Raw genomic sequence first — 24,735 nt, 5'->3', positions numbered from 1 at the left:
AGATTCAACACTGAAGCAGGAAAACCCTGGGATCAAATCTTACCTCTGCCATGAACTCAGCAGGTGTTACTATCATGATCACAGAATTTAAGTCAAGGAAGGATAACACCACACATGCACACACGTACAGTCTGGCAACAGTTCCAATAACATGACATAAGAACGAGCAATATCAATTTATCCCATACATCCATTTGACACCATAAGCAGAGCATAACGAACTTTTGCCCAGGACAGGGCACCACAACTTGTCTTCCTTTTCAATTGCTAACTCCCTGCCCCATGGCATCAAGAATGAAAGTCAACACAAGGTAAAATGCACAGGTTCCCAACCCTCTGGACTCCCTATACTTCTGATACATTCACAGATTCTGCGTCCATTTACTTATATTACATTCCAAACACAACACTCCTTCGTACATGGACAGAATAGAGAAATGCCTCCTTTCAGCGGGGCACAGTTCTGAAGTTGAAAGACTTGGAGCCGACCTTGTGCAAAGTTCTCAACATGCTCAAGGGAGATACTCGCAAAACCCTCTGCACACTTTAACGTTTTGCAGAAACTTTACGTAAAATAAAAATGCAAGGCGTCTTCAACTGGGAGAGCTCCAACACAGCAGCTCAGCTCTTGCAAAGCTCACCTGGCTCGTCCTAACCGCCTCTAACATTTGCCAGGGAAGCTCAATGGAGGTATAAAACACAGAGAATTAACCAGGGAGACACCCCCCCTCAAAAAATAATTTTGCAAGGGTGAAAGGTGAAACTGAAAAGGGTAATTTAATGGGTTATAAAACCTACCACTTTCCCTCCAATACTGGATCCCAATCCCGCTTTGATTTAGTAACAAGAGATCCAGCTTTCACGAGATCTAGCCCCCCTATTTTTTTTAAAGGAGGACCTCCACTCCCTCCTCCTGCTGGGTGACCCCAAAGTGATGTCAGAAGTGGGGGGCCTCTCCCTTTGGTGGTGTGGGCACCGTCCTCCCCCCCCTTGGGCAACCGGTGGCGCCCCGCACAACCTCGCCCCGCCACTTGGTGGCAGTAGTGGGATACTGCCCCGCACATGCGTAGTAACGATCTGCACCCCGGGGCCACGAGCCCCGTCGCTGAGGCCAAAAAAACTGCCTGTCTGGGTCTGCGCATGCGCGGAGCGGCCCGGGCCCCAGGGCCCCCTTCCGCCGGGCCCTTTCTCTCACCCCGCGGAGGCGCTTGATCAACGCGCTCTTCTGCCCGCTCTTCGCCAGGCCGCGCTGCTCCAGAGCCGCCTTCAGGTCGGCGACCCTCAACGCCTGGAGCGGCCTCCCGTCCAGAGTAACCTCCTCCCCGTCCGCCATCTTGTGTGGCGCCGCTGCCTGCCCTCCCCGGAGCTTCGGGGGCGTTCGGAAACTTCCGGAGGGGGCTTCGGCGCTCTGAGGCGACCTCCGAAACCGGCTTCGACTTGGCTCGAGAATCTCCGCCCGCGCTTCGTTCGCAGTCGTGCGTTTCCGGCCACTTCCGCTCAGTATCCAGAACCCCAAATGAGGGGAGGGAGGGAGGGCAAAGGGGGGAGTTGCGCGGGTGCTACCCTCGCCCGGCGATTCTTTCCGGGCTATTTCGGGTGTTTCCGGGTCTCCCGAAGAGCGCTCCAATCCGGAAGCAAGTTCCGGCAAGGTTCTCGGTAACTTCCGGCGATCGCCGGAACCCCCGTCCGTGTCGCGCGAAACCCCCTCGGCAATTTCCGCCGAGAGGAAGGCGATCGTCGTTCTTTCCTCCTCCCCGCGCAAATCATTGGACTGAACTTCGAGCGTTTCCGGACGCGCTCGGCTCTTTCCGTCCCTCCTCCCGAGTCTCCTCCCCGCGGTGAAAAATGGAAGCGGCAACATTGGATGTCGGGACGGGAGGAGGCGCGTGTTGAGCAGGGAGCGGACTCAGGTGAGAACTCGGCGCCGGCTTTCCGGGGATCTTTCTTGGGAGCGTCACCCCCCCCCCACCCCCAGCCTGTCATGTTATAGGAGGGGAGGGAATCGTGGAATTGCAATGGCAGCCCCTCCCGATGTGGCATTTGCACAAATGAATGGGTGGGTGGTGGGGAGAGGGTTAGTGACGAAACTTGACCCTCTCCACCGCCACCTTCTGAAATCTCGGGGCTATATTAGCACTTAAATCAGAACTATGTTTAGGGCTGATCTTTCTGAGACGTTCCACGTTTTCGGAAGGTGGAGTGGGTGGACGATTGCAGGAGTCCTTCTCAGATCAAAAACGGACACCCCCCCTCCCTCCAGGAGCTAAGAGGTGGTTCAAATTATGCCTCCTGGTGTAAAAAAAAAAAGCAAGCTATTTGCTACAACATTTTAATTAGTTACTGGCATGTTTCCTGCCGGTGTATTCCTAGGGTATTCGTGGATCCTAGTTTCATTGCTTAAAAATGGTAATAATCCTGTGTCCGATTCGACATTCAGGTTCTTCTCAGATCCTACAAGTTGCCTCGAGTTCCATCAGGGGAAATAAATATATACAATAATATTCTCATTTTACATCCTTAGCTGATAGGTTTGAATCCAGGTTTCACATGTAAACATCACCAGCCCACCCCCTATCCTCATTCCCATGCACCATCAGGGCATTCCTGACTGGACACTCATATATTCAGCTTCCCCCCCCCCCTCTCTCTCTCTCTCTCTCTCTCTCCATCTTCCAGAATTCTCTGTTTCAAATCTTCTCTTGTAAGGTCCCTGGTAGTTTGAAGAAGCAGCCTTCATAACCTCCTCTGCTGCCAGCATATGGGATCCCAGGACATAATTCTCACTCTGCTCACTTTCAGTTGGTCATTTGTGTTGTGCACTTCTTCATCTCCAGCATTCACAGGGTCTTTTCCATCTCTTGTTTACTTCTGCTGCTCTTCACGAGAGCCTGCCACAGTTTTGCACAGCTCACTGTGGTGTTGCAGCCTTCTAAAGTGATTGCTACATGCAGGCACTTGGAGCAGCACCATTTCCTGTAAGTTCCTATTGCACCATCAACACCCATTTGCCAATACTCTGCCTTCAAGGCATGCCTTGGTCCCCTCATGCCTTGTATAGGCTGTGTCGCTTTCATAGCCGTAGGTGGAACACGTGGAGCAAAACGCCAGGTTCAATTCGTGGCACCTCCAGGGGACGAATTTTGGCAACTGTTCCTGTGGAAATGGAAATAATAGTATTGGCTGGTATCCTTTGTCCATTCCTTTGATGGGAACCACATTTTGCTGTATTTCTAAAAATTACAACCATCTAAGTTTCCTCTGAAGTTCCATTATACGTAACAGAACGTGCACACATTTCTCTTGGAAATGTGCCCCTAAATGCTTAGATTTGGAGCATACAGAACAACTGCTTTGCAAAGGGTTTGGGTCCCTTTCAACTCAACACTTCAGTGATTTCTGAATAGTTTTCTTCGCACACACTTTCTCCAGAGTGACCCTAGGAGCCAATCCTCGGTGGCTAAAAAGCTCCTCTTTCATGCTGCTGGGGTGACTCTTAAGACGCTGGAGGCCAGGGCCCAGCTGCAGACATAGTATAAGGGGTCTTCAATGCTCCACACCCCACAGGCCCTGAACCACTACACCCATGTTGCAAGTTAGCTATTGAGGGTACTTTGCTTGTCTGGAAACATCAAAGACTGACATTACTGGGCTTGGCAAAAGTTATGCTTTGAGGCCTAGGACCCTCGTACCAACGGGACCACCTCTCCTGGTATATCCCACAGAGGAACTTACGGTCTTCAAACAAAAACATCTTGGAGGTCCCGGGCCATAGGGAGGCTAGGCTGGCCTCAACCAGAGCCAGGGCTTCTTCGGCTGTGGCCCCGATCTGGTGGAACGCTCTGTCCCAAGAGACTAGGGCCCTGCGGGATTTGACATCTTTCCACAGGGCCTGCAAGACAGAGCTGTTCCACCAGGCCTTTGGCCAAGGCACAGTCTTACCCCCTCTTTTGGTAATCCTCACAGAACTCTAGCCCAATGGTTGCCATTATTATAATTTGATTTTGAATTGATTTTAGAATGCTGTGTTGCTTTTATTGTTGTTAGCTGCTCTGAGCCCGGCTTCGGTTGGGGAGGGCGGGATATAAATAAATATTATTATTCCCATTCTTGAGTTTGAATCCCACCCTTCCCCAAAGCCCTGTTTCTCTCTCCCTGTCTCCTGAAGGCTCCCTCGCTTCTCCCAAGGCCGCATATATCCCCTTGCCTGTGTTTCTTCACCGCTCTTCCCCTGCCTGCAGGATGTCCGAACCGCTGCCCCTGTCGTACGTGACCGCGCAAGAGATGCGCTGCCTCCTGCACTGGCTGTCGGGCTGGGCCCCGGCGCAACGAGAGCAGTTCCTCCGCGACCTGGTGGCCAAGGCCGTGCCTTGGAAGGTGCTCCCCCTGCTGGAAGGGCTGGCGGGGCTCAGCGTGGGACCCGGGAAGCCCCCCTCCATCTTTGAGTGCCAGATGAGGCTGTGGGACCAGTGGTTCCGCAGCTGGTCGGAGGCCGAGCGGAACGAATTCGTCAGGCAGCTGGAGGAGGCCGTGCCGGATCTGGCCTCCCGGTTTTACCAAGAGGTGGCGGCGACCGCTGGGCAGGCATAACAGGGGCTGAGTAGTGCCTCCCCCCACTCAAAAACATTATGCAGTGACTACTTTTACATTCCTCACGGTTGTGCCAGGTCCTCCCTCTCCCCCCCCCCTCCAAATTTTCTCAATCTTATGTGTGACTGTCAGCTGTAGGGAAACAAAATAAACATGTATACCAAATGCAAATGGTTGGTTATCCTGAAAGGAGTTGAGCCATCTGTATTTCTCTCCTGTTTTTTGATTGTCAGGGCCTCTTTCATCTGTCACTAACCTCTCCCTACCTGCAAACAGAAATGCAAGATTGCTTTTTTATTATGATTCAGTATGTCAGTCGCTTTATCTGTCCCAGGGCAACCCAAAGTGACTTACAAACAAGTAGTCCCATATACAGTCATACCTCATGTTACGTCTTTTTGTGTTATGTTCTGCGGCAACCCAGAAGTACCAGAACGGGTTACTTCTGGGTTTCGCCGCTCGCACACGCGCAGAAGCACTAAATCCTTCCGTGCGCATGCACAGATGTGGCGCTTCTGGATGCGAACGCCTCGAGTTGCGGACGTGCCTTCAGGACGGATCACGTCCGCAGCTTGAGGTTCCACTGTACATACAATAAAACTGAGGAGGGGAAGAAATGCCTTTAAAAACATCCCACCCACAGGCAGCTAAAGGCTCTTTTGGTTTGAGTAGAAATCACGTTTAGGAGAAAACTGAGATGAGAATATTTGATAATTTATTTTATTTTAATTTTTGACACTTCCCACATAGGGCATTGATCGCCTGGGGGATGGTCTTCTGTTTTTCCTGTACCACAAATGTCTAAATCAGCAGCAGCGAACCTTTTTCGGGCCAAGGATTCCATTGACCCATCACTAAGTCTTAGGGGGAGGGGCATGGCAGAGTGGCCAAAAATGTAAAAATAAGTGGGCATAATGGGAACTGCAGTTCTCAAAGCCGCCCGCCTTCATCATCTGTTCTACACTATTTTAAATGTCTTTCTCATTCATTATTGCAATCACTAGATATTTTTTAATGGACAACTGCATGGGAGATTGTACAAAAAACCTTGTGGATTCCCAGGAGGGAATTTTCTGGAGTCATTCTTTTTAAAAAAATAATAATTAAGAATATATATTTTTAAATTTAAAAATAGGGTAAATATTGGGAAGCCTTGAGACACACATTTTAAAAAGCTTTTGGTACCATGGCATTTCAGCAGGGAATCTTTGGAGGGGCAAATACTGTTGTTGTTTAAAAAATTGCAAATGGGGAGTTCTTGTAAGTCCCACAAAAATAATTGAGTTATGGGTAGTTATGGCCTGTGGGAATTGGTCGGCCACCCTTGGTCTAAATAATATAGGCTATAATATCTGCCCTTTCTAAGCCAGTGGAGGGCATCTGTTGAATCCTTAAAATAAATAAAACACTTCTGTCTTTGTTAGACCCCTTAAGATCAGGAAGGTCATCGTGATCAAATTTAATCCTGCCCTGCCAAGAGACCAGCTTTAGGTTGGCCGACCAGGACAAAACCTCCTGGGTGCCTTTCCTTAAAAGTTTGCTTTGCTGGCAGCTGACTTAAAAATAGGAATGTGTGCTGGAGAACAATCAAGCGTCTGTATCAATGGGATTAGCTGTTTTCAGGCAAGGGAGGCCCTGTTTGAGAAATCACAGGCAAGCTGTGCCTTCTGACAGAGTTCCAGCAACCTCTTAGCAGCCATAGCTTGGATATTAAGCCCGTAATTAATACAAATACCTAACAGACTGGAATGCCTGTAACGTGTCTGGCTGTGCATATCAACAGACAGAAACACACACACTCTTGCAATTATCGTTGAAATGGATTATGACGCCCTACAAGTCTCAGGAGTGGTCTGAAGGTGTCCACATTTGCATCCATTCAGTGGCTGGACACACACGGAAATCATCTGTAGCTCCCAGGTAAACTCGACTTCCCTTGTGGAAGAAAGGCGGAACAGGAATGTTAACCAATAAATGGATTTCTGCCATTTGCAGTTTGCACTCAGTTTCCCCCTGTTCCATTAAGATGCACAAGGCCACGTCTACACTAGTGATCAAACTTGTGGAAACCTTTTGGGAAAAGTGTCTTTCTGAGTTTTGATGGCTTGTAGCACTACCGTAAAATTACATATCACTGGAAAGATAATTTCATGAAGAATGTAATGCAACAATGTTTGTTCAATTATCTGTATTCTATCAAAAGCTATAGCCAAGTAATCAGAAAAAGGAAGCACAGCTTGCTTAGGTTGATATGCAGTAGCTTTCCTTCATTTGAATGTAGCCAATGAGCATTAGGAAAAGGAGAAAAAATAGTATTAATATTATGTACAGTGGTGCCCCGCAAGACGAACGCCTCGCAAGACGAAAAACCCGCTAGACGAAAGGGTTTTCCGTTTTGGAGGCGCTTCGCAAAACGAATTTCCCAATGGGCTTGCTTCGCAAGAAGAAAGCCCATAGGGAAATCTCCGGGGACCTCTTTTAAATGCTAGCAGTGGGGAGCAAAGCCTTTCCCCCCCCCTCCGGCCTTCAGAAGAGGTCCAGGAAGGCCGGCGGGGGCCGAAAGGCTTTGCTCCCCACCACCAGCATTTTAAAAGCAGTCCGGGATAGCAGGGAAGCGCTTCCCGCTATCCCGGATGGCTTTTGAAGGCAGGCGGGGGGAACAAAGACTTTTGCCCCCCGCCCGCCTTCAGAAGAGGTCCAGGACCTCTTCTGAAGGCTGGCGGGGGGCAAAAGTCTTTGTCCTCTCCCCCCGCCTGACTTCCCGGGGGCTTTTAAATCGCCCCGGGACAGCGGAGAATTCCTCCGCTGTCCCGGGGCGATTTTAAAATGCTCCCGGGAAGGCAGACGGGGGGACAAAGACTTTTGCCCCCCGCCGGCCTTCAGAAGAGGTCCAGGATGAAGCCTTCGCTGCCGCCCACCAGCATTTTAAAATCGCCCCGGGACAGCGGAGAAGTCTCCGCTGTCCCGGGAAGGCAGGCGGGGGGGGGGGGAGCAAAGACTTTCGCCCCCTGCCGGCCTTCAGAAGAGGTCGGGGGACAGACTGTCCCCGGACCTGGTCTGAAGGCGGTTTCCATAGGAACGCATTGATTGATTTTCAATGCAATCCTATGGGAAACCGTGCTTCGCAAGACGAAAAACTCGCAAGACGAAAAGACTTGCGGAACGAATTAATTTCGTCTTGCGAGGCACCACTGTATTACATTTGCACAGTGGTAGCTTAGTTTTTGAACACCTCCGTGGTCAAACGTTTTGGAACTCGGATGTTGAAAACTCAGAAGTAAATGCCTCAGGTTTCGAATGCACCTTGGAAATCGAACAGGAAAGGAGGCTTCTGCCTTCAGTTTTCAAACGTTTTGGAACTCAAACAGACTTCTGGAACGGATTACGTTTGAAAACCGAGGTACCGCTGTCTACGGTCCTTCATCCAAACATCCCAGGGCGGTTCGCAAGAGAGAAATACAAAAGGAGAATGTTGTTGGCACCTGTCTGCCTCACCTTTGGGCGGTTGCAGTTCCTGCTGTTGCTGTAGGGACCGATGCGGGAGAGACATGTTTTGTTGCATCTGGGGCAAATGAAGGCATCCAGTTATGCTGCTGCAGATGCACCGTGGCATTTCTTCTCTCTATGCTCCTCCCAGCAAGCCATTCTTCCTCTGGTCACTGCTATGGATACAAGACCTGACTGTCTCTAGGCTCGGTGGTCCTTTGCAAGGGATTCCTACATTCTTGGGGATCCTGCCATCTTGCATTCTGTGGACATCACCAAGCCAGCGTAGAGATCGCTGAGACAGGAGTGCAAACACGCTGGGAATGTAGGCTTGGGAGAGGACACCTTTGTTAGAAATTCTGCCCTGTCCTGTAATACCCCAATTTCTCCTGACGCAACGGATGTGGAAGGTGTTGAGATTCACTTCTAACGGTTTCTTGTAAGAAAAACTGCTTCCTTTCCCTTATGGGGTATTCCAGAGCCCCTACAGAGTCCTTAAGTGGGTCCCCTATTGGTAGGAGAAAATAACAGGCCAGCCAGAATATACTGAGAAGCAAAGCGACTAGTAAGCCTTATCTTTATTAAAGGAACTGTTGTAACAGGGTCCCCACTCACCACACGCAGGAGGGAGGAGAACCCTGAACAATGGTGCGCAAGCCCCTATATTGTTGTTGTTTAGTCGTTCAGTTGTGCCTGACTCTTTGTGACCCCCCTTGGATCAGAGCACGCCAGGCACTCCTGTCTTCCACTGCCTCCCGCAGTTCGGTCAAACTCAGGTTGGTAGCTTCGAGAACACTGTCCAACCATCTCGTCCTCTGTCGTCCCCTTCTCCTTGTGCCCTCAATCTTGCCCAACATCAGGGTCTTTTCCAGGGAGTCTTCTCTTCTCATGAGGTGGCCAAAGTATTGGAGTCTCAGGTGAAATTGCCCACCCTGTAGCCCAAGACCCCCCCCCCCCAAAAAAAAACATCATATACACATCACAGAAGGAGGCAGTCTACAGCAGAAATCCTGCCTACCTGGATATCTGATAATGGTCACTGATTGCATGACCTGGGCAGCCTGGCCATTCTTTTGTGATGGTTAATACTTTAGTTCCTGAATCCAGGTCACAGGCTCACCCTGTTCGTACACAAATACACCCTTAAAGCAGGATTTTAAAGCAAAAAGACAATGGGAAGGCTTTCCCCATTTGCCTCCCTTACTGCAGAGGAATACTTGAGGTCACTGGGCGAGTCAAAATGGCTTCAGGATTGCTCCTCCAGACACATGGTTTATATATTTAGATATGTGTGCATTTATGAATATTTATTCTATATCCGAGACCTCAGAATTCTTATAACAGGTTGTATGTTGCCCATGACTCACTTCCATAAATTGGCGTGCTCAACATCTCGGTACTGGACGTTTGCATCATGTTCTCCCATACTGTTTTGGAGAGGCGAGCCGTTGCCGTAGCTGACAAAATGAGATGCAAAATACATAATAAATACATAATACATAATAAAAGAAAACAATACCCCCCTCCTACTTTCTATTTTCTCCGCACTGCATGATTTCAGGCACTTATCATGCCCCCCCCTTTACTTGCCATTTCTCTAAACTATAAAGGCCCGAATGTTGCAACTTTTCCTCACTGCAAAGTTGCTCCATCTCCTTGATCTGTCTCTAGCTTTCTTGGTGTCAATAGGAGAGCCTGCCTGCTTTTGGTTTGCCCCGGCCCCAGCCCTGAGGCAAGACATCTTGTCTGCCAATCCCAAAGCCCTTGGCTGTGTTTAGGTAGGACCCGCAATAAATCATCTGAGAAGCGAGATAAAAGAGGGGGGGGGACCACAGCAAGGCGGTCATGTTGCAACAGCCCCAGGGCTGCTGTAAATAAGACGCTGTTGATGCAAAGCCCAGACGAACTTGTTGACTTCTCTGCGAAGACAACAAGCACTGATGCCGTAATCTTAGACTCTGAACTTCGTGGTCTTGTGGCAAGTAGGCAGATGGGCTCTAGACTAGGGTTACCAGACGTCCCCGGGGACAGTCCCCGGATTTGCAAATCTGTCCACAGACAAATTCCGTCCCCGGAATGTCCCCAGATTTGCAAATCTGTTTTTTATGTATGCAACAACAGCAGCAAGAATACTCATTGCAAAGTATTGGAAGACACAAGATTTACCCACCCAGGAAGAATGGCAGATGAAGTTGATGGACTATATGGAACTGGTGGAAATGACTGGCAGAATCCGAGACCAGGGAGAAGAGTCGGTGGAAGAAGACTGGAAAAAGTTTAAAGACTATTTACAGAAATACTGTAAAATTAATGAATGTTAGAAAAATGTGGGAATGAAGTTATATGGCTTTAGTAGAAATGTTATAAGGAATTAAGTATAAATAGATTATTAGAGTATTAAAAGAAAAAATAAGGTTAGAATATGTTAAGATAATTATAGGATAGAAAACAGAGGAAGATGGAAAGGAATTGCTGAAACAATTAACAGAAGTGGAATACAAAAAGGGAGGTGTGAGGAGGTCGTTGAAATAAGCGAATGAAGGATAGGATGATGAAATTGTATGATGTGTTGTAAATTGTTTTTATTTTGTTGTGTTAGTTTAATATGTTGGTGTTGTGTGGTGTTTTTGTACTGTATTGTATTGTCTATTTTGTTTTGTAATGTCTGTAATGTTTAAATTGTTGGAAAAGTAATAAATATTATTTTAAAAAAAACAAAAACAGATTTGCAAATCTGTCCCCGGGAAATGTGGCAGCGGCAGCCTCAGCAGCCCAGAGCCAGCCTGGTAGCGCAGTTGGCTCTGGCTGGCTTCAGGAGCTGCTCACTGCTGTGGCGCCCGCCATATTTCCTCGCCAGAAGTCCCCATATGATGTGTCTTGTGCGCATAGGATGTGTCTTGTGCTATCTCCTGCCCCCTTCCGCCTTTGTTTTGACTGATCAGGGGAGGCTTGGGAGTCGCGGGTGGGCGGCCATTGCCCAGTTCTTAAAAAACTCTCTGCATTTATGTTTCACAGGGTGCGAAAGAAGGGCTTTGCACCGTTATACAATATGCATGTATGCTTGGGCCCAGGATCTTTTGCCTCACCATCCCCACCACTGACTCCCTGTCGCTACTCAAAAGTTTCCCCAGATTCATTGAAAAAAATCTGGTATCCATACTCTAGACACATGTTGTTTAGTTCTCCTTACGTTTGGGGAGATCTGCCCCAAAGGCCTATCTAGAAGGTGCTCACAGACCAGAAGGAGACAGTTTCCAACCTTTAGGTAAGGATCAGCGAGAAAGTCAGCAGCACTTTCTAAAACAATACGCTCACTGAATCAGCCATCCTTTAAAAGTTTCACATCTCTCTTCTTCCCCCAAAGTATTTTTATTATTTGTTTTCAATTTGCACATCTCTGTATGCAACAGTTCGGTTCTGCAGTGGAGTTAATGCGTACAAAACCTCATTACATTAAAGGGGAAATGCTTTGCAAAATGCTGTACATATTACGGTGAAGTGTACATCAAAATGCATACATTGGTGAAAATAGCATGCAAAAATGCATCATAGGGGGAAATTGCTTTGCAAAAATGTACATAGAGTGGAGCCCAAGCCTTTGGAACTCCTTCCCACCTGAAATTAGACAGGGATACTCTTCGCGTTACTGAGACTTTTTCTGTTCCAGCTGGCTTGTTTTTATGTATGTCACTTAGAAACATCAATGATCACACATACATATGTATGAAAGTGCATACAAAAATGTGTTCGTTAGCAGAAATTCGCACAAATATTCACAACGATTCCCCCCCCTTTTTTAATTGCAAATTGTTACAACTAAGTGGAGAAGTGAATTTATGATTGGAAAAATGAGAAATCGAGAAAACTGGAATTGACAGATCCATGAATCCCAACCGTTCCCAGGCCAGAGATTTTGCCTCTCTTTTACTTACACAGGCACATGTTTTCCCAGTTGCATTCAGACAGGTGTGGCCAGTAATCATTCCTTTCTTGCTGCAATATAAACACAATAAAATACAGTGGTACCCTTGTTTTAAGAACAGCTTAGTTTATGAGCAACTTGGATTAAGAAGGCTGCAACCCCGGAAGTAGGTGTTTTGGTTTGTGAACTTTGCTTTGGAATAAGAACATGTTCCGCTTCTTGTTGAGTGTGTTCCATTTGTAAATTGAGTTCCCCCGCTGCTATGGGAAAGCATGCCTTGGTTTAAGAACACTTTGGTTTAAGAAAGGACTTCTGGAACGGATTAAGTTCATAAACCAAGGTACCACTGTAAATAAAATCTCCTTCTGCTTAGATTTAGACCTTTGGCCTTCCAATTGTTCCCTGCTGAGTGAAATTACCTTAGATGGGGCTTACAGGAAATTTTTGAGGAGGGATGTGAGCAGGCTGACTTCTGCATTGCCGTGTCTTTTTTTCCTGTTTGCATTCAAGTCCCTCTCAATTGCTTCCTGTTCTGGAGGCACACACTTTCCTTCACATGCCATCCTTCAGAATGTGTGTGGGGTTGTTTTTTTTAATATATCTTTATTAATTTAAAATAAATACATTTATGAAAAAACGGACGGACAAACAAGTAAACAAGCATAACAGAAAAAGAAAAAAACCACCACTCTAAGATACAACAAGATTAATATAACTATCATCATATATACTCCTGGAATTGAAAGCAATTATACAACTTATAGGGGGGGAGTTAAAAATGACTTCCAATTAATTTCACTGTACTTTGTCTATCCATTACTTTATTCTGCACAGTTACATATTTCTTATATAGTTTCTTTTTACCTCCCTACGAACTTATATTCATACAATACAGGGATCAGTCTAATTCTGCCAGGATGTTTCCTTTTATACCATAGTTTTCTAAAGATTCTTTAAAGATTCTCTGTGTGTATGTGTGTGTTCATGTGTTAATCTGGAGCAAGGAAGAACAGATTGATCATGTCGACAACAGCGGGCGACATGCCTGTTCAGCTGCCTTGCAAGCCAAGCCTTGTGGTGTGTGCCTAAAGAGCAGCCCTTGAAGGCTCTAAGCACAGAATCGTAGATTTCTAGAGTTGGAAGGGATCCCAAAGGTCATCTAGCCCAACCCCCCTGCGATGCAGGAATCACAGCTCAAGAATCCATGGCACGTGGCCATGTATGTACAGTATTTATTTGAGAACAGGATGCTGGAACTAGATGGGCCTTTCTCCAAGAGGCAACTGGCAGAAATAGTAAACCAGTCGTCCCAGATTCGATTCCATGTATCGCCAGTTGAAAGGATCCAGTAGCAGTGGAGGGAAATACCGTATTTTTTGCACCATAACACTCAATTTTTTCCTCCTAGAAAGTAAGGGGAAATGTCTGTGCGTGTTATGGAGCGAATGCCTACAGATGGCAGGGGGATCTGCTGCAGTCGTGGGCAGAGGATCCATGGTTCCCCTTCAGCGGGAGAAGAGTGGGGATGGGGAGGAGAGAGGGACAGGGAGCCTGCTTGCTTCAAAGGAGCAAAGTGGGAGAGGAGAGGAGCCTTCTCCCCTTAAACCCCTCGCCTGCATTATTAGCAGCACCCTTCTCCACACACCCCACGCATGCTCCTTGTCCTTTGAGTGCTTTTCCTTCCCTCCCTCCCTAAAACGTGGTTACAAAGCACGGATCCACATGGATCCTCAGGATTTTTGCACTGGGTCACCCCAAATTCACCATCAGATCACATATCATGTCCATGGCTATAGCTTGCACCAAAAAAATCACGCACCAACTGTTGTCTGGGGCCGCAGTGGTGCAAAAATGTGGTTACAAAGCATGGATCCACATGGATCGTCAGGATTTTTGCATTGGGCTATCCCAAACTCACTGTCAGATCACATGTCTGTGGCCACAGCATGAATCACAAAAATCATACATCCACTGTTTTGTTTAGAATTTTTTTTTTTCTTGTTTTCCTCCTCTTAAAACTATGTGCATGTTATGGTCGGGTGCATGTTATAGAGCGAAAAATACGGTAAATACATTTTTTTGCTTGAGGCCTTGGAGGCAAATGCCTATCAGGAACTCCTGTGTTAACTCCACTCGTGGCCACCAGAGGCCCTTGCCGCCCTGTCCCTTGTCTGAGGCTCAATGGCTGTTGGTTTGATGCTTGCAGGCCTAACATTTCACAATGTATTTCACAGTGGTTTTCAAACAGTGTCCTGGGATCCCTGGAGACATATCAGATTCTTTTAAACATGTTTGGCCCAGGGCCTGAGGCAAAGGGCAAGATGGCTTATTGGGCCCCCCCCCAGCTCCGAAACCAACCCCAAATTCCACCCACAGATTGGTAACTTTCTCTTCCTTGAACTGGGGGGGTCTCCTGTGCTGCGAGGGATCTCGGACCTTTTCCCCACAGGGATCACTAGAGAAGGGTGGAAATGACCGAGAGACCCCCTTGGGGCAAGCCATCAAGATATGTGGGGTATCAATAGTAAAATGATCATGATGGAATGGGGCGCCCCTATTTTCACCGGAGAAATGTGGAACGGATTCTCCCCTCTCCCTCCCTCCCATTCCCCTTGAAACACTTCAGGAGAGGAGTTTCGCAAACCCGGCCGGTTGCAATGAGCCATGGCCTGGGGGTGGGGAGACCTCAACGGTGTGGAAAGAGGGAAGGTGGCGGGTAGGGGGCCACTGCGGCTTCCAGGAGGGTTGCGCTTCTACCGTGGGCCCGGCCTCGGACGCTCGGGGGGGAAACCTGGTTTTGAGGGTGGCCGTCTGTCTCTCCACTTGGGGCTCCCAGTTCTAGTCTTGGGTTGGGGGGTGAGGACACCTTTGCGAGGTTGAGTTGGGGTGTGTGTGTTTGTAGCAGGATGGGGGAGCAGCACAGCTTGTGGTTTGTGGCAGAGTTCCTTTTCCTTCTCGGTGGTGTAACAGGTTATTTCACAAGATGACGCAAGGCTTACCTTGAGGCCGGCTCCTTTGCACCCCTGCCTGGACGGGGACAGCGAGCAAATTTGGGATACGAGGAGCTGAAGTCTTGGCAAAGAGGGAATGAGAAAACCCTAAATCCCCAAGTACCGGGGGCTTCCGCTAGGTGCAGGGGGTCTCTTTGGTGATGCACAAGTCCAAGGGAGGCAGGGCGGCTAGCAAACGCCGCTTCACCTCCATCCAAAAAGCTGCTCTCCAGAGGTTGTAACATCAACCACCGGCTTGTGCAACCCTTGCCTCTGTGTGTGTGTGTGTGTGTGTGTGAGAGAGAGAGAGAGAGAGAGAGAGAGAGAGAGAGAAATGAGCACAAGGAAAGGGGCCCCGGAGTCCCACAAGGCAAAGAAGAATCTAAGCCAGCGGCCATCACCAAGCCCAGACAGAGGGGGGGCCATATGTGCCAATTGGCCCGGGCCTTCAATTCCAAAGGGGCCTTGGTCAGCATACATTCCCTATGTATTTTTAAAAAGCACTATTGTACAGTGGTACCTCAGGTTACATACGCTTCAGGTTACATATGCTTCAGGTTACAGACTCCGCTAACCCAGATATAGTGCTTCAGGTTAAGAACTTTGCTTCAGGATGAGAACAGAAATCGGGCTCCGGCGGCACGGCAGCAACAGCAGGAGGCCCCCTTAGCTAAAGTTGTGCTTCAGGTTAAGAACAGTTTCAGGTTAAGTACGGACCTCCGGAACGAATTAAGTACTTAACCCGAGGTACCACTGTATATATTTTCCATTTTGCCTTTATATGCAGATACGGTTCAAGCCTTGAAATAAAATTGTTTGTCGGCATAACTTTTGTGGAAATTATTTATATACAGCACTTACTTATTTATAAGACGTCAGTTATCCCCAGGGTAAAAAAAGGGGGGGCACATTGTCTACCTGGCCCAGGCCTCTGCCTGGCTCTGCAAGGCCCTGCACATCTCGGGGCGTAGGAGAGCTCTGTAAGCGACTGTCAACCAGTTTTAACCTGATGGCTGTTGAGTTTCAGGATTGTAAGGGAAAGCTTCTCTCCGTCCAGGTTCAAGGCAAGAGATGAAGATGAGACCCTCCAGATCAGGCCCAAGGCCTGTCTAGTCCAGCCTCTGGCTGCTACGCAGGGGCCAAAGATCCCTCTGGGGAACCCTTAGGCGCAGATTGTGAGAACAAGCCCTTTCCTCCTGCTGCTGGTATTCCAGGCGCCGAATGTCAGAGGCAGACCTGGGTAATATGGCGCCCCGCCCACCCCCACCCCAAAGCCATGAATCTGTTCAGTGCCCTTCATGCGCCATGCTGTGGGAGCCACTTCCAAAGTCCATTTGCTGCATGAAGGACTTTATTTTATCCGTCCTGCATTTTCCAACATTCAGATGCATTGGATCTCGGCGAGTGTTGTGAGAGAGGAGAAAAACTTTGCTCTACGCGCTTTTTCGAGGGCATCCGTAATTTTATATAAAATTATATCGTTTCCCCTCTTAGTCGCCTTTGCCCTAAACGAAAAAGCCCCAGATGCTGCAACCTTTCCTCTTAATTATTTTGTTCCATCCTCTTTGTTATTTCGCTCACCCTTTTAGTCCAGTGGGGTTGAAAAATAAGTTATGGAATTTATCAAATGCCCCAAAATTGGCATTCTGGGGTCTAAAACAGGGGTCCACGTTGAGCTTGAGGCCCTCTTGCAACTCCTCCCCCCAATGCCACAAATCGGCTCTGTATAACCCAAGGAGAAGTCTAGGTTTCCTCCAGGTGACAAGAAGAAATGGAGGGTCAGGTTTTATAGGGAAAGCTTTGCCTACTTGATGTCCCCCCCCCCCAATATTTTGGGCTGTGCAGGCTGGAACTGAAGACAGTTGTAATTCTAAGCATCTGGAGGGCACAAGGCAGGCAAAGGGAGAGGATGCAGCAAGGAGGGAGATCTGAGTTCGAATCCCGGCTCCAGGTTTGAAGGGGCTGTTACGAAGTGTGCCATTTGCACACAAGTCTGCAGTTCTCATTTTAGGATTTTTAGACATGTAACCTGGGCGTGTGCCCTGGCAATAAGTGCTTTAAGGATTTATGGAGAAGTCAGACTACTCATTGAAATCAATGATCTCATATAACAGGGCTCTGAACTAAGCAGCCTCCTCCCTGGTGGGCTTACTTGACTGCAGAGGACAGTGGCACTCCAAGCAGCCCCATGTGGCTTAACTGAGCCGCCATTTTGATTTTATCACAGTGCCCTGGAGCAAGGCTATGCCAGGAGCATTGTGGGAAATTAAGGCTGGGTTTAAAGTGGGTGGCCGAGTAGGCATAAGGAGTGGTCACAGCTGTGGGCCCTGGCAGTTGCCTAAGGATGCCAGCTGCCGGTGCCGTTCCACCCTGATCTTGTGAAGGATCTTGTGAAGGTCCCACATCTTGCAAAGGTGCCTCTTTCTTGATTTAAAGTACTTTGCTACTGCAGTTTTTGCATGGCGATTGAGGACTAGCTTGGCCTGGCCCTTGCGCTGAGAGCAGAGAGCACTGGATTGAAAACATGCCATGCATAAATCGGTCCTCGGGTTGCTGCTGACCCACTTGCTCCAGCCTTACACCCTAATTATCTTCCCCACAGCAGCTCAGTGGTTTTGCATATGCGGCCCCAGGTTTGGTCCTTAGCATCTCTAGTGGAAAGAGCCCTGCATCTCTTCCATTAGCAGATGGGAGCAGATGGGCCGTGGGTGCAATTTGTGACGTAGGAAGCTGCCTCATTCCAAGTCACTATTGCCCTGTTTAGCTCAGAGTTGTCTACATTCCACTGGCAATGGCCGCCCAGGGTCTAAGGCTGTGAAAAATACCTGGAGATGTTGAGGTGGAATTTGCACACACTGAGGGCCTTCTGGCGGTTCCCTCCCTGCGAGAACTGAGGTTACAGGGAACCAGGCAGAGGGCCTTCTCAGTAGTGGCCCCCGCCCTATGGAACGCCCTCCCACCAGATGTCAAAGAGAACAACAACTACCAGACTTTTAGAAGACATCTGAAGGCAGCCCCGTTTAGGGAAGCTTTTAACGTTTGATGCATTACTGTATTTAAATATTTTGTTGGAAGCCGCCCAGAGTGGCTGGGGAAGCCCAGCCAGATGGGCAGGGTATAAATAATATATTCTTATTATTAAGTCAAGAAAGGTACCCGGAGAAGCCTACAGCCTTCTGCATGCAAAGCATGCATTCCCTCCTATAAAACAAAACGACACATCACTAAAGCAAACACGTGCCATGAGAGACCCTTTTATTTACACACTCAAAATTGCACGCGCCCACCCCCCTCTTGATTTTAAGTGCCGCCACCTCCTTCCTCGCTCCCCACCCCACCCGGCCGGCTTCAGCTGCAGCCCCCAAGCCCTTTGATAAGCCCGGCCGCCTCAGGCATCTGGCGGAAAATGTCACGGAGGGTCTCTGTCTCTTGCACCAGCTGCTCCACCCGGCTGCGCAGCCTCTCGTTCTCGCCCAGGAGCTCCACCATGCGCTGCTGCGTCTCCAGCACCCGGCGCTTTGCCTTGTCGCGGCTCTTGCGCACGGCGATGTTGTTGCGCTCGCGGCGTAGCCGGTACTCCAGGCTGTCTTTGTTGACCGATTTCTTCCCCTTGGGGGTGCATGGCGGGGACGGGCTGCAAGGGGGGCCCTGCGGAGACACAGAGGGAGGAGCGGGAAGGGCCAAAAGTCAAGGATTTTATTTGCTTCTTACTCAAACTTGAATTCAAGTTTGCAGGTTTCTGAAACAGCTTGCAAAAGCAGAACGTGACTGGCCTTTGGAACGCTCTGAATTTTGCAATGTAGTTTTCCAGGCAATCAGTGCTTACAAAAATGCATGTTAGGGTAAAGTAATAATGACTGTATTAGCAAAAACAAAACCCCAAAAAAATATAAAAATGCATTACATTGGGGAAATCTCTTGCAAAAGGTGTACGGTAGTCAAAACTGCGTACAAAATGTGTTTACTAGGAGAAAATCGCACTAAAAGGCCAGTGAATTTTCACGAGGAGTCTTGCTGAAATCTCACATTGTCACAGAGATGCAAAGAATGGAATTTAATATTGGAGAAAGCAAGAAACCAAGACAATTGAAATGGATAGATCCCTCCATGGGTTAGGGACAATAGCCCAAGTGTGTGTGTGTGTGTGTATGAGAGAGAGAGTGCGAGAGAGCGAGCATTGGGCCTCAAAACCCACAGCTGGCCAATACTTTCATCAAATCAAATTGTCACGAAAGTGTAGCCATCTTGAAACAGTATAAAAATTAGTCATGAAGCCAGCTTGTGGACTCAGGGCATTTCCAGGCAGCAGCTTCATATTGTAAATGGATCGTTCAGATATCACAAATAGATAATTTAAAACAGATTTTAATAATAATTAATTTATTTTATTTTCCCTGAAATGGATAAATCCGGGTTAATTGGGGGAAAGATACAGGTTGGCATTTTAATGCCAACAATGTGGGTGGACACTGTGAAACATTTGCCTGTAAGAGGCGTCACCCATCCCAGAATATGCAGCTGCCTAGAAACACCCTCCGTGCCAAGATGGAGATTGTCGGTTGGAGGAGGGCCCTCCCAGATGCTCCAGATATTGGCTCCACACCCTTGGATTCTGGGATAAGCAGCGGCAGCTGGTGACCATTGAAACTGGTGGAACCACAGCCAATGGCAGGCAGACACACAGCAGATTCTAGTTTCGTCCCCACCTTCCTGCCTGCCGAGCTCTGCAAAGATAACCCTAAGAAGGAGGAAGCGGCCAGGCAGGGCCACTCCTTGGAATGGATGCATGCAAAAATCAAAGAAATAATCAAATAAATAGCAATAAAATAAGGAGGAGAACAAGGTAGGCAGGTGGGGCTGGCTGAGGTTGGTGGGGCTGTGCCTCCAGATGCCCTTATGGGCCCAGCCTGCTCTGGAAGCAATACCTACCCCCCATAGAATCCTAGAATTGTAGAGTCGGAAGGGATCCCCAGGGTCATCCAGTCCAACCCCCTGCAAGGCAGGAACCTGGTCCCCCATCCAATCTGCAACCAAACCAGACCCTGCTTAGCTTCCACACGTGTGCTGGCAGTTATATTGCTGCGCCACTATGAAACCTTGTTTCTGAGAAAGTCTGTGCTTGTAACACAGATCCTTGGTTTAGGTTAAAGGAAGTCACTGTGATATATGCAATTATTCCATGTATCTGAAATATCTCAGGTTTTTAATATCCTGTTCGCAGTGTCTTTTAATGGTTGCATTAAATAGTCCTGCAATTTTTTTGTAATACTGTATTTTGCTGGTAGCTCATGTGGTCCCTGTGTTTTACCTAATTTTGCCTGGTCGATCGCTTGTTCCATCATAGATCCTTGGTTCCCTGCACATCATCTCACAAAATCATCTCTCGTTCACTCGCAGTCATGGGAAGGGCCCTTTAATGGAGCTGTTGAAGGAGGGTGTTTTTTACCTCTGTTAAGCTCAGCTCCTCCCCCCTTTTTCTTGGTGTAGGTTATAGCTTATATCATGCATTTATCCCAGTGTTGCAGAGACCGCATTCACAAGGGCTGATGAGGGATATTGGGGTCCCAGATTAAGAGGGCAGGCAAGTCAGGTTTTAGGGATGGAGGCAAGCACTTCAGGACTGAGCCCTATAGTTCCAGAAAGAAAGGAACTGGGATCCAAAAAGAACCCACTTTTGTCCCTTTTTTGGCTCCCTTAAAACCTCTCCTCGAAGCCCACCTTTACTGTGCAAACTTTGGCAAAACAGGCCCTTGTCCAGAGGCAACAAACATGGTGCAGATCTCTAGACCTTGTTTAACTGCATCATCCCTAACTGTTGGGGGGCTGGAGCCCAGCAACATCTGGAGGGCACAACCTGCTCTTGCCCGTGGACCCAATCCCTGCTGTAACTAAACCTAAGTATGTGCAACCGACCTAACTGCATCTTCTTCCCATCTCCCACTGTCTCTCCACTTCCTTCCCCTTCCTTTGCTCTCGCCTGTGCATCAGGTTATAGATTTAAGCCCCAAAAGGGACAGGCTTGCCCCCCCTTTCTTTTTTCCTTTTTACTCTCTAAAGCACTTTCAATAACAATAGTTAACAGTAATAAATACTCAAAGAAGATTGAGGTTTGGGAGATGGGGTGGGGGAAGGAGCTGTGCCAGTGTGGACAGGGTGTCAAGTTTTGGAGTCAGGAGGAGCTCAGAGCCTGCAGGATCAGGCCCAGCAAGCCCATCATCCTGTTCTCACAGTGGCCAACCAGTGGGAACCTCGCAAGTAGGATTCGAGCACCAGAGCGCTCTCACCTTCCTGTGGCTCCCAGCGACTGGCATTCAGAAGCATCTCTGCCTCCAACCACAACAGGAGGACTTAGCCGGTAGGGTGAGTAGTCACCAATGACCTCCAAAGTCGGGGTCACCGTTTTTTGGTTATAGAGTTGAGAAAGTCTCCAAGCTGGGTGAGGGTGAAAGCAAAGCTGGGAACAGGGGGACCGTGCTTCTCCTCCTTACCTTGAGGACTCTCAGTGCTTGTCCGGCCCGCATGCCAGGCTGAGCGAGGGCCACCTGGGCGCAGTGGGCTGGCGAGAAGTGCATGGGGCTGTACGGGTGGCGCCCGCCTGCGCGCCCGGCCTCGCCTCCTCGTGGCTCCTCCTTGACAGCGACCGGCCGCGGGTCGAAGGGACCGAGGACCTTGCGCTCACCTCCGTAGGACAAGTAGGGGTATGGCTCCCCAGGGAAGAAATTGGAGAAGGGGGTACTTGGCTTGGGCCCCCTCTGCCCGGCCCCCTGCAGCAGCTCCGAGAGCAGCTGCTCGTCTCCAATGTAGGAGGCCAGCTCCGACTCACAGAGGGGGCCCAGGTCCGTGCCACTAGGCCTGGCAGGGGGCATCTCCAGGGCCTGGTATTGCCGCTGCTCACTGCCCTCAAAATACCCTCCCTGGGACATAGCGCCAAGTGGAAATCTGAAATTCCGTGACTTCTCTCCTCTGTGTTTTCCGGGTCTGCTAGCGGCCCCAAAGCACTCGTTCCTTGCCTTCCTATATTTCAATGGCTCCTCTCCCAGTTTCTCCAGAATTATTATTATTATTAGTTGTTGTTCTTAATGTTGCTTGTTGCTTCGGCTTAAGTGAGGCTCCCTTCCTCTCCAGGTGATTCTTTGGTTTCCTTCTTTGACACCGATTTGCCCTCCTTGACTTTTAAAATCTTGTTTGCTCTTTCGTTCCTCCTTTTCTCGGAATGTCCAATTTTCTTCCTTCTCGGTTCCCCCTTCTACCTTTTCTTTCCGTCACTGTCGTATTCCTCTTCTCATCTCTGCTCTTTTCTCCCCTCTGTGCACCGTTCCCTCTTTCTGCAGGTCTGCAGCTTCTTCCCTCTTTCTCTCGTCTTCTTCCTTCCCTCCGTCTCCCTCCCCCTTCCTTCCTCTTTTTCTGAGGTGCACCCCTGCTCCTGTGAAGAGCAATTCGCCTCATCCACCCTGGCAATCTCTCTCCCATGATCCTCATCCACTTCAGGAGGGTCTTCACATTACTGTCATGCAATGTTAATGTGTGATCCTGGGGGCACTGTTCCTCCTTCCCCGCCCCCAGCAATAAGCCATACCCTGCCTCACTCAAAGAGCACCTATCACCACTTGGGATCGAACCTGTGACCTTCTGCATGCAACAATACAACTTTTAGAAGACATCTGAAGGCAGCCCTGTATTGGGAGGTTTTTAATGTTTGATGTCTTATTATATGTGTTGGAAGCTGCCCAGAGCGGCTGGGGCAACCCGGCAAGATGATTGGGGTATAAATAATAAAACTATCATCATAATCACTATTATTATCATTATTATTAAGGCAGGTGCTCTATCACTGAGCTATGCAGAGGGCTGAGGAACCTGCGTCCAACCTGGATGTTACTGAACTATGGCTCCTATTGCCCCTGTGGATGGTAAATGACAGAATTAAACCAAAGAAAGAAATGGGGGCACACTTGCACAATGGTGTGAATGTTTTGTTGCAGTTTGCCAGTGTTTGCACCAGAGGGCTTGCTTCTGGACGCCCCCTTGCCACCTATCAGGGGCCACAATGAAATTTGCAAAAGCTTGCCGTAGTTTTCCTTTGCGGTGTCTCTGAACACCAGTAGGTGGGGCCCTGAGGCCAGTAGTGCAACTGCACTGAGCTATGGAGCAGTGCAAACAAACCAAAAATAGTTGTTTTGAGTTTGAAATGGAAGGCTTGCCCTAGAAGCCTTTGGTGGTGTGCCCACTCACCTGGTGTGTAGAGCTCTTACTGAAGGATGCTTTGGCAGAGACCTTCCAATTAATTTGGTAATGACCTCCAAAAGTTCCTCCTGCGGGAGGCCCAGGCAGGTTGCCCTTGCATAGAAAGTTGTCAAAATCACTTCACTCTGCAGTGAAAGTACCAGCCTCTTTTATAATCGCCACGGTAACATGTAGACCACCATATGGAAACACGGGGTATGGATTTGCCACATATGAAGGACTTAACTTTCACCTGTTTTGTTTCCCTTTCTTATACATTATAGATTGTCTTTCCTTTGGTAACTTCGATACACACACACACACACACACACACACACACACACTTCTCCCCCTGCCCTCCATTTTATCCATAGAACCTTGTGAGGTTGCCTTAAGATGAGAGTGGCTGGCCCCAAATCAGTCAAGGAGCCTTGTAGCGGAGTGGATTCGAACCAGCCACACGTTTAAAACACCATGACACTGCTTTGACCATCGTGGCTTCCTCCAGGACTCATGAGAACTGCAGTTGGTTAGGGACGTTCAGAACTCTGAAAATTGTAGCCCTGTGAGGGGCATGGAAGCCTCTTCACAACTCTCTCAGCACCTTTAACGAACTACAGTTCCCAAGATTCTTTTTTTTGGGGGGGAGGGGGAAACAAGACTGTTGGGTGGCTTAGCTCTATAAACATAAGGTGCAGGTGTGACCTGAGTCTCCCAGCTGACACGCACTCTAACCACATGGGCATTTCAGCCATCAGACCTTTCCCTCCTGTTGTAGGGGTAAAGCTAACTCTCTTGCTCATCTGACCATCTTCAGTGGTCCTTTGGAGGCTTGCAACCCTGTCAGTCCAGCTGGCTCCAGCAGCAACAGGACACAATATTATTCAGGATTGTGCAAACCCCAAAAGCTCTGAAATGGCATTTCTAAACTGGGTGAATGGGCAATGTTGTCTTTAGAACTCAGCAGGGAGGATGGGGACAAAACTATGAGTTGGCTCTGCCTTTCATTGGCTCTGGCTCCACCTGCCATTGATGTTCCTACCTCCCACTGTACCAGTCCCAGCAGGGACCAGGCACCACTGAGACCTGTCAAGGCCTGTTTCCCATCCCAGTGAAATATAACCACTATGTTCTGTTGTCACTACTGTACATCAGGAACCAGTTGTTGGAGGAGGGCTGTGTACTACATGCCCAGCTTATGGGCGTGAAACTAGGCAGACCTTCAATTAAATCTAGTGGGACTCTTCTCATGTTCTTGGAGGACAGGGGTAATTTGTGGGTGTGAGGGCCACTCCTGTCCCGATAGCAAAAGTCTTCATGCCCTACCTTCTCACATTGCAGTGCAGGAATTAACCTTTAAACTTTACTTTCCTCACTCCGTAAGGTCTCTCTGATACTCCTGAGTCAGTTTCTACCAGCATGCTATGCCAATGAAAATATTACATCGCCTTCTGGCCAACGTGTTCTGGAATTGGAGGTTTATCTTTCAAAATTCCATTGAGTGGAAAGACTGGCATGCCCGATCAA

At 48.6% G+C, this 24,735-nt stretch overlaps 3 protein-coding genes and 1 long non-coding RNA gene across 6 annotated transcripts in view; 1 reads left to right on the top strand and 3 right to left on the bottom strand.

Annotated features, from left to right (window-relative positions):
• The window catches only part of ACIN1 (apoptotic chromatin condensation inducer 1), a gene marked incomplete at its 5' end in the record, with an annotated part of 35,463 nt that extends 33,602 nt beyond the window's left edge, over positions 1-1,861 (bottom strand). For both annotated transcript variants that reach the window (XM_083706504.1, XM_083706505.1), the window contains one exon: positions 1,196-1,861. In XM_083706504.1, coding sequence (XP_083562630.1) covers positions 1,196-1,861 — 666 coding nt within the window. The remainder of the gene's footprint in view (positions 1-1,195) is intronic.
• On the top strand, positions 1,839-4,758 carry LOC310829059 (uncharacterized protein C14orf119). Its single transcript, XM_083707228.1, has 2 exons — positions 1,839-1,910; positions 4,166-4,758. The coding sequence occupies exons 1-2, from the start codon at positions 1,865-1,867 to the stop codon at positions 4,585-4,587; spliced, it is 468 nt and encodes a 155-aa protein (XP_083563354.1). The 5' UTR covers positions 1,839-1,864; the 3' UTR covers positions 4,588-4,758.
• LOC310829106 lies at positions 2,672-10,151 on the bottom strand. 2 transcript variants are annotated; one of them, XR_014557142.1, is made up of 6 exons: positions 9,700-10,151; positions 9,441-9,530; positions 8,083-8,249; positions 4,970-6,522; positions 4,749-4,853; positions 2,672-3,230 (listed from the first exon to the last, which is right to left on the bottom strand). It is a non-coding gene; the product is annotated as an uncharacterized lncRNA (long non-coding RNA). The 2 variants fall into 2 exon arrangements; XR_014557143.1 differs by lacking the exon at positions 2,672-3,230 and having other exon boundaries at positions 4,769-4,853; positions 8,083-8,368.
• Positions 10,152-18,304: 8,153 nt separating this feature from the next.
• On the bottom strand, positions 18,305-24,726 carry CEBPE (CCAAT enhancer binding protein epsilon). Its single transcript, XM_083707155.1, has 3 exons — positions 24,535-24,726; positions 21,474-23,354; positions 18,305-18,633 (listed from the first exon to the last, which is right to left on the bottom strand). Exons 2-3 carry the CDS (start codon positions 21,906-21,908, stop codon positions 18,334-18,336), a joined length of 735 nt encoding a protein of 244 aa, XP_083563281.1. The 5' UTR covers positions 21,909-23,354; positions 24,535-24,726; the 3' UTR covers positions 18,305-18,333.
• Positions 24,727-24,735: the final 9 nt, after the last annotated feature.

Source organism: Podarcis gaigeae (genome assembly GCF_964106915.1).
Source record: "Podarcis gaigeae genome assembly, chromosome: 13".
NCBI classification, from domain to species: domain Eukaryota; kingdom Metazoa; phylum Chordata; class Lepidosauria; order Squamata; family Lacertidae; genus Podarcis; species Podarcis gaigeae.
Note: the sequence above shows the minus strand (reverse complement) of the source record. Positions and strands in the feature narration are given on the sequence as shown.

Coding starts and splice junctions, on each gene's coding strand:
- LOC310829059 (XM_083707228.1), top strand. CDS start 1,865: ATGTCGGGACGGGAGGAGGCGCGTGTTGAGCAGGGAGCGGACTCAG. Junction 1,911..4,165: donor TGAGCAGGGAGCGGACTCAG/GTGAGAACTCGG, acceptor TGTCTCCTGAAG/GCTCCCTCGCTTCTCCCAAG.
- CEBPE (XM_083707155.1), bottom strand. CDS start 21,908: ATGTCCCAGGGAGGGTATTTTGAGGGCAGTGAGCAGCGGCAATACCAG. Junction 18,634..21,473: donor AAGCACTGAGAGTCCTCAAG/GTAAGGAGGAGA, acceptor GTGTCTCCGCAG/GGCCCCCCTTGCAGCCCGTC.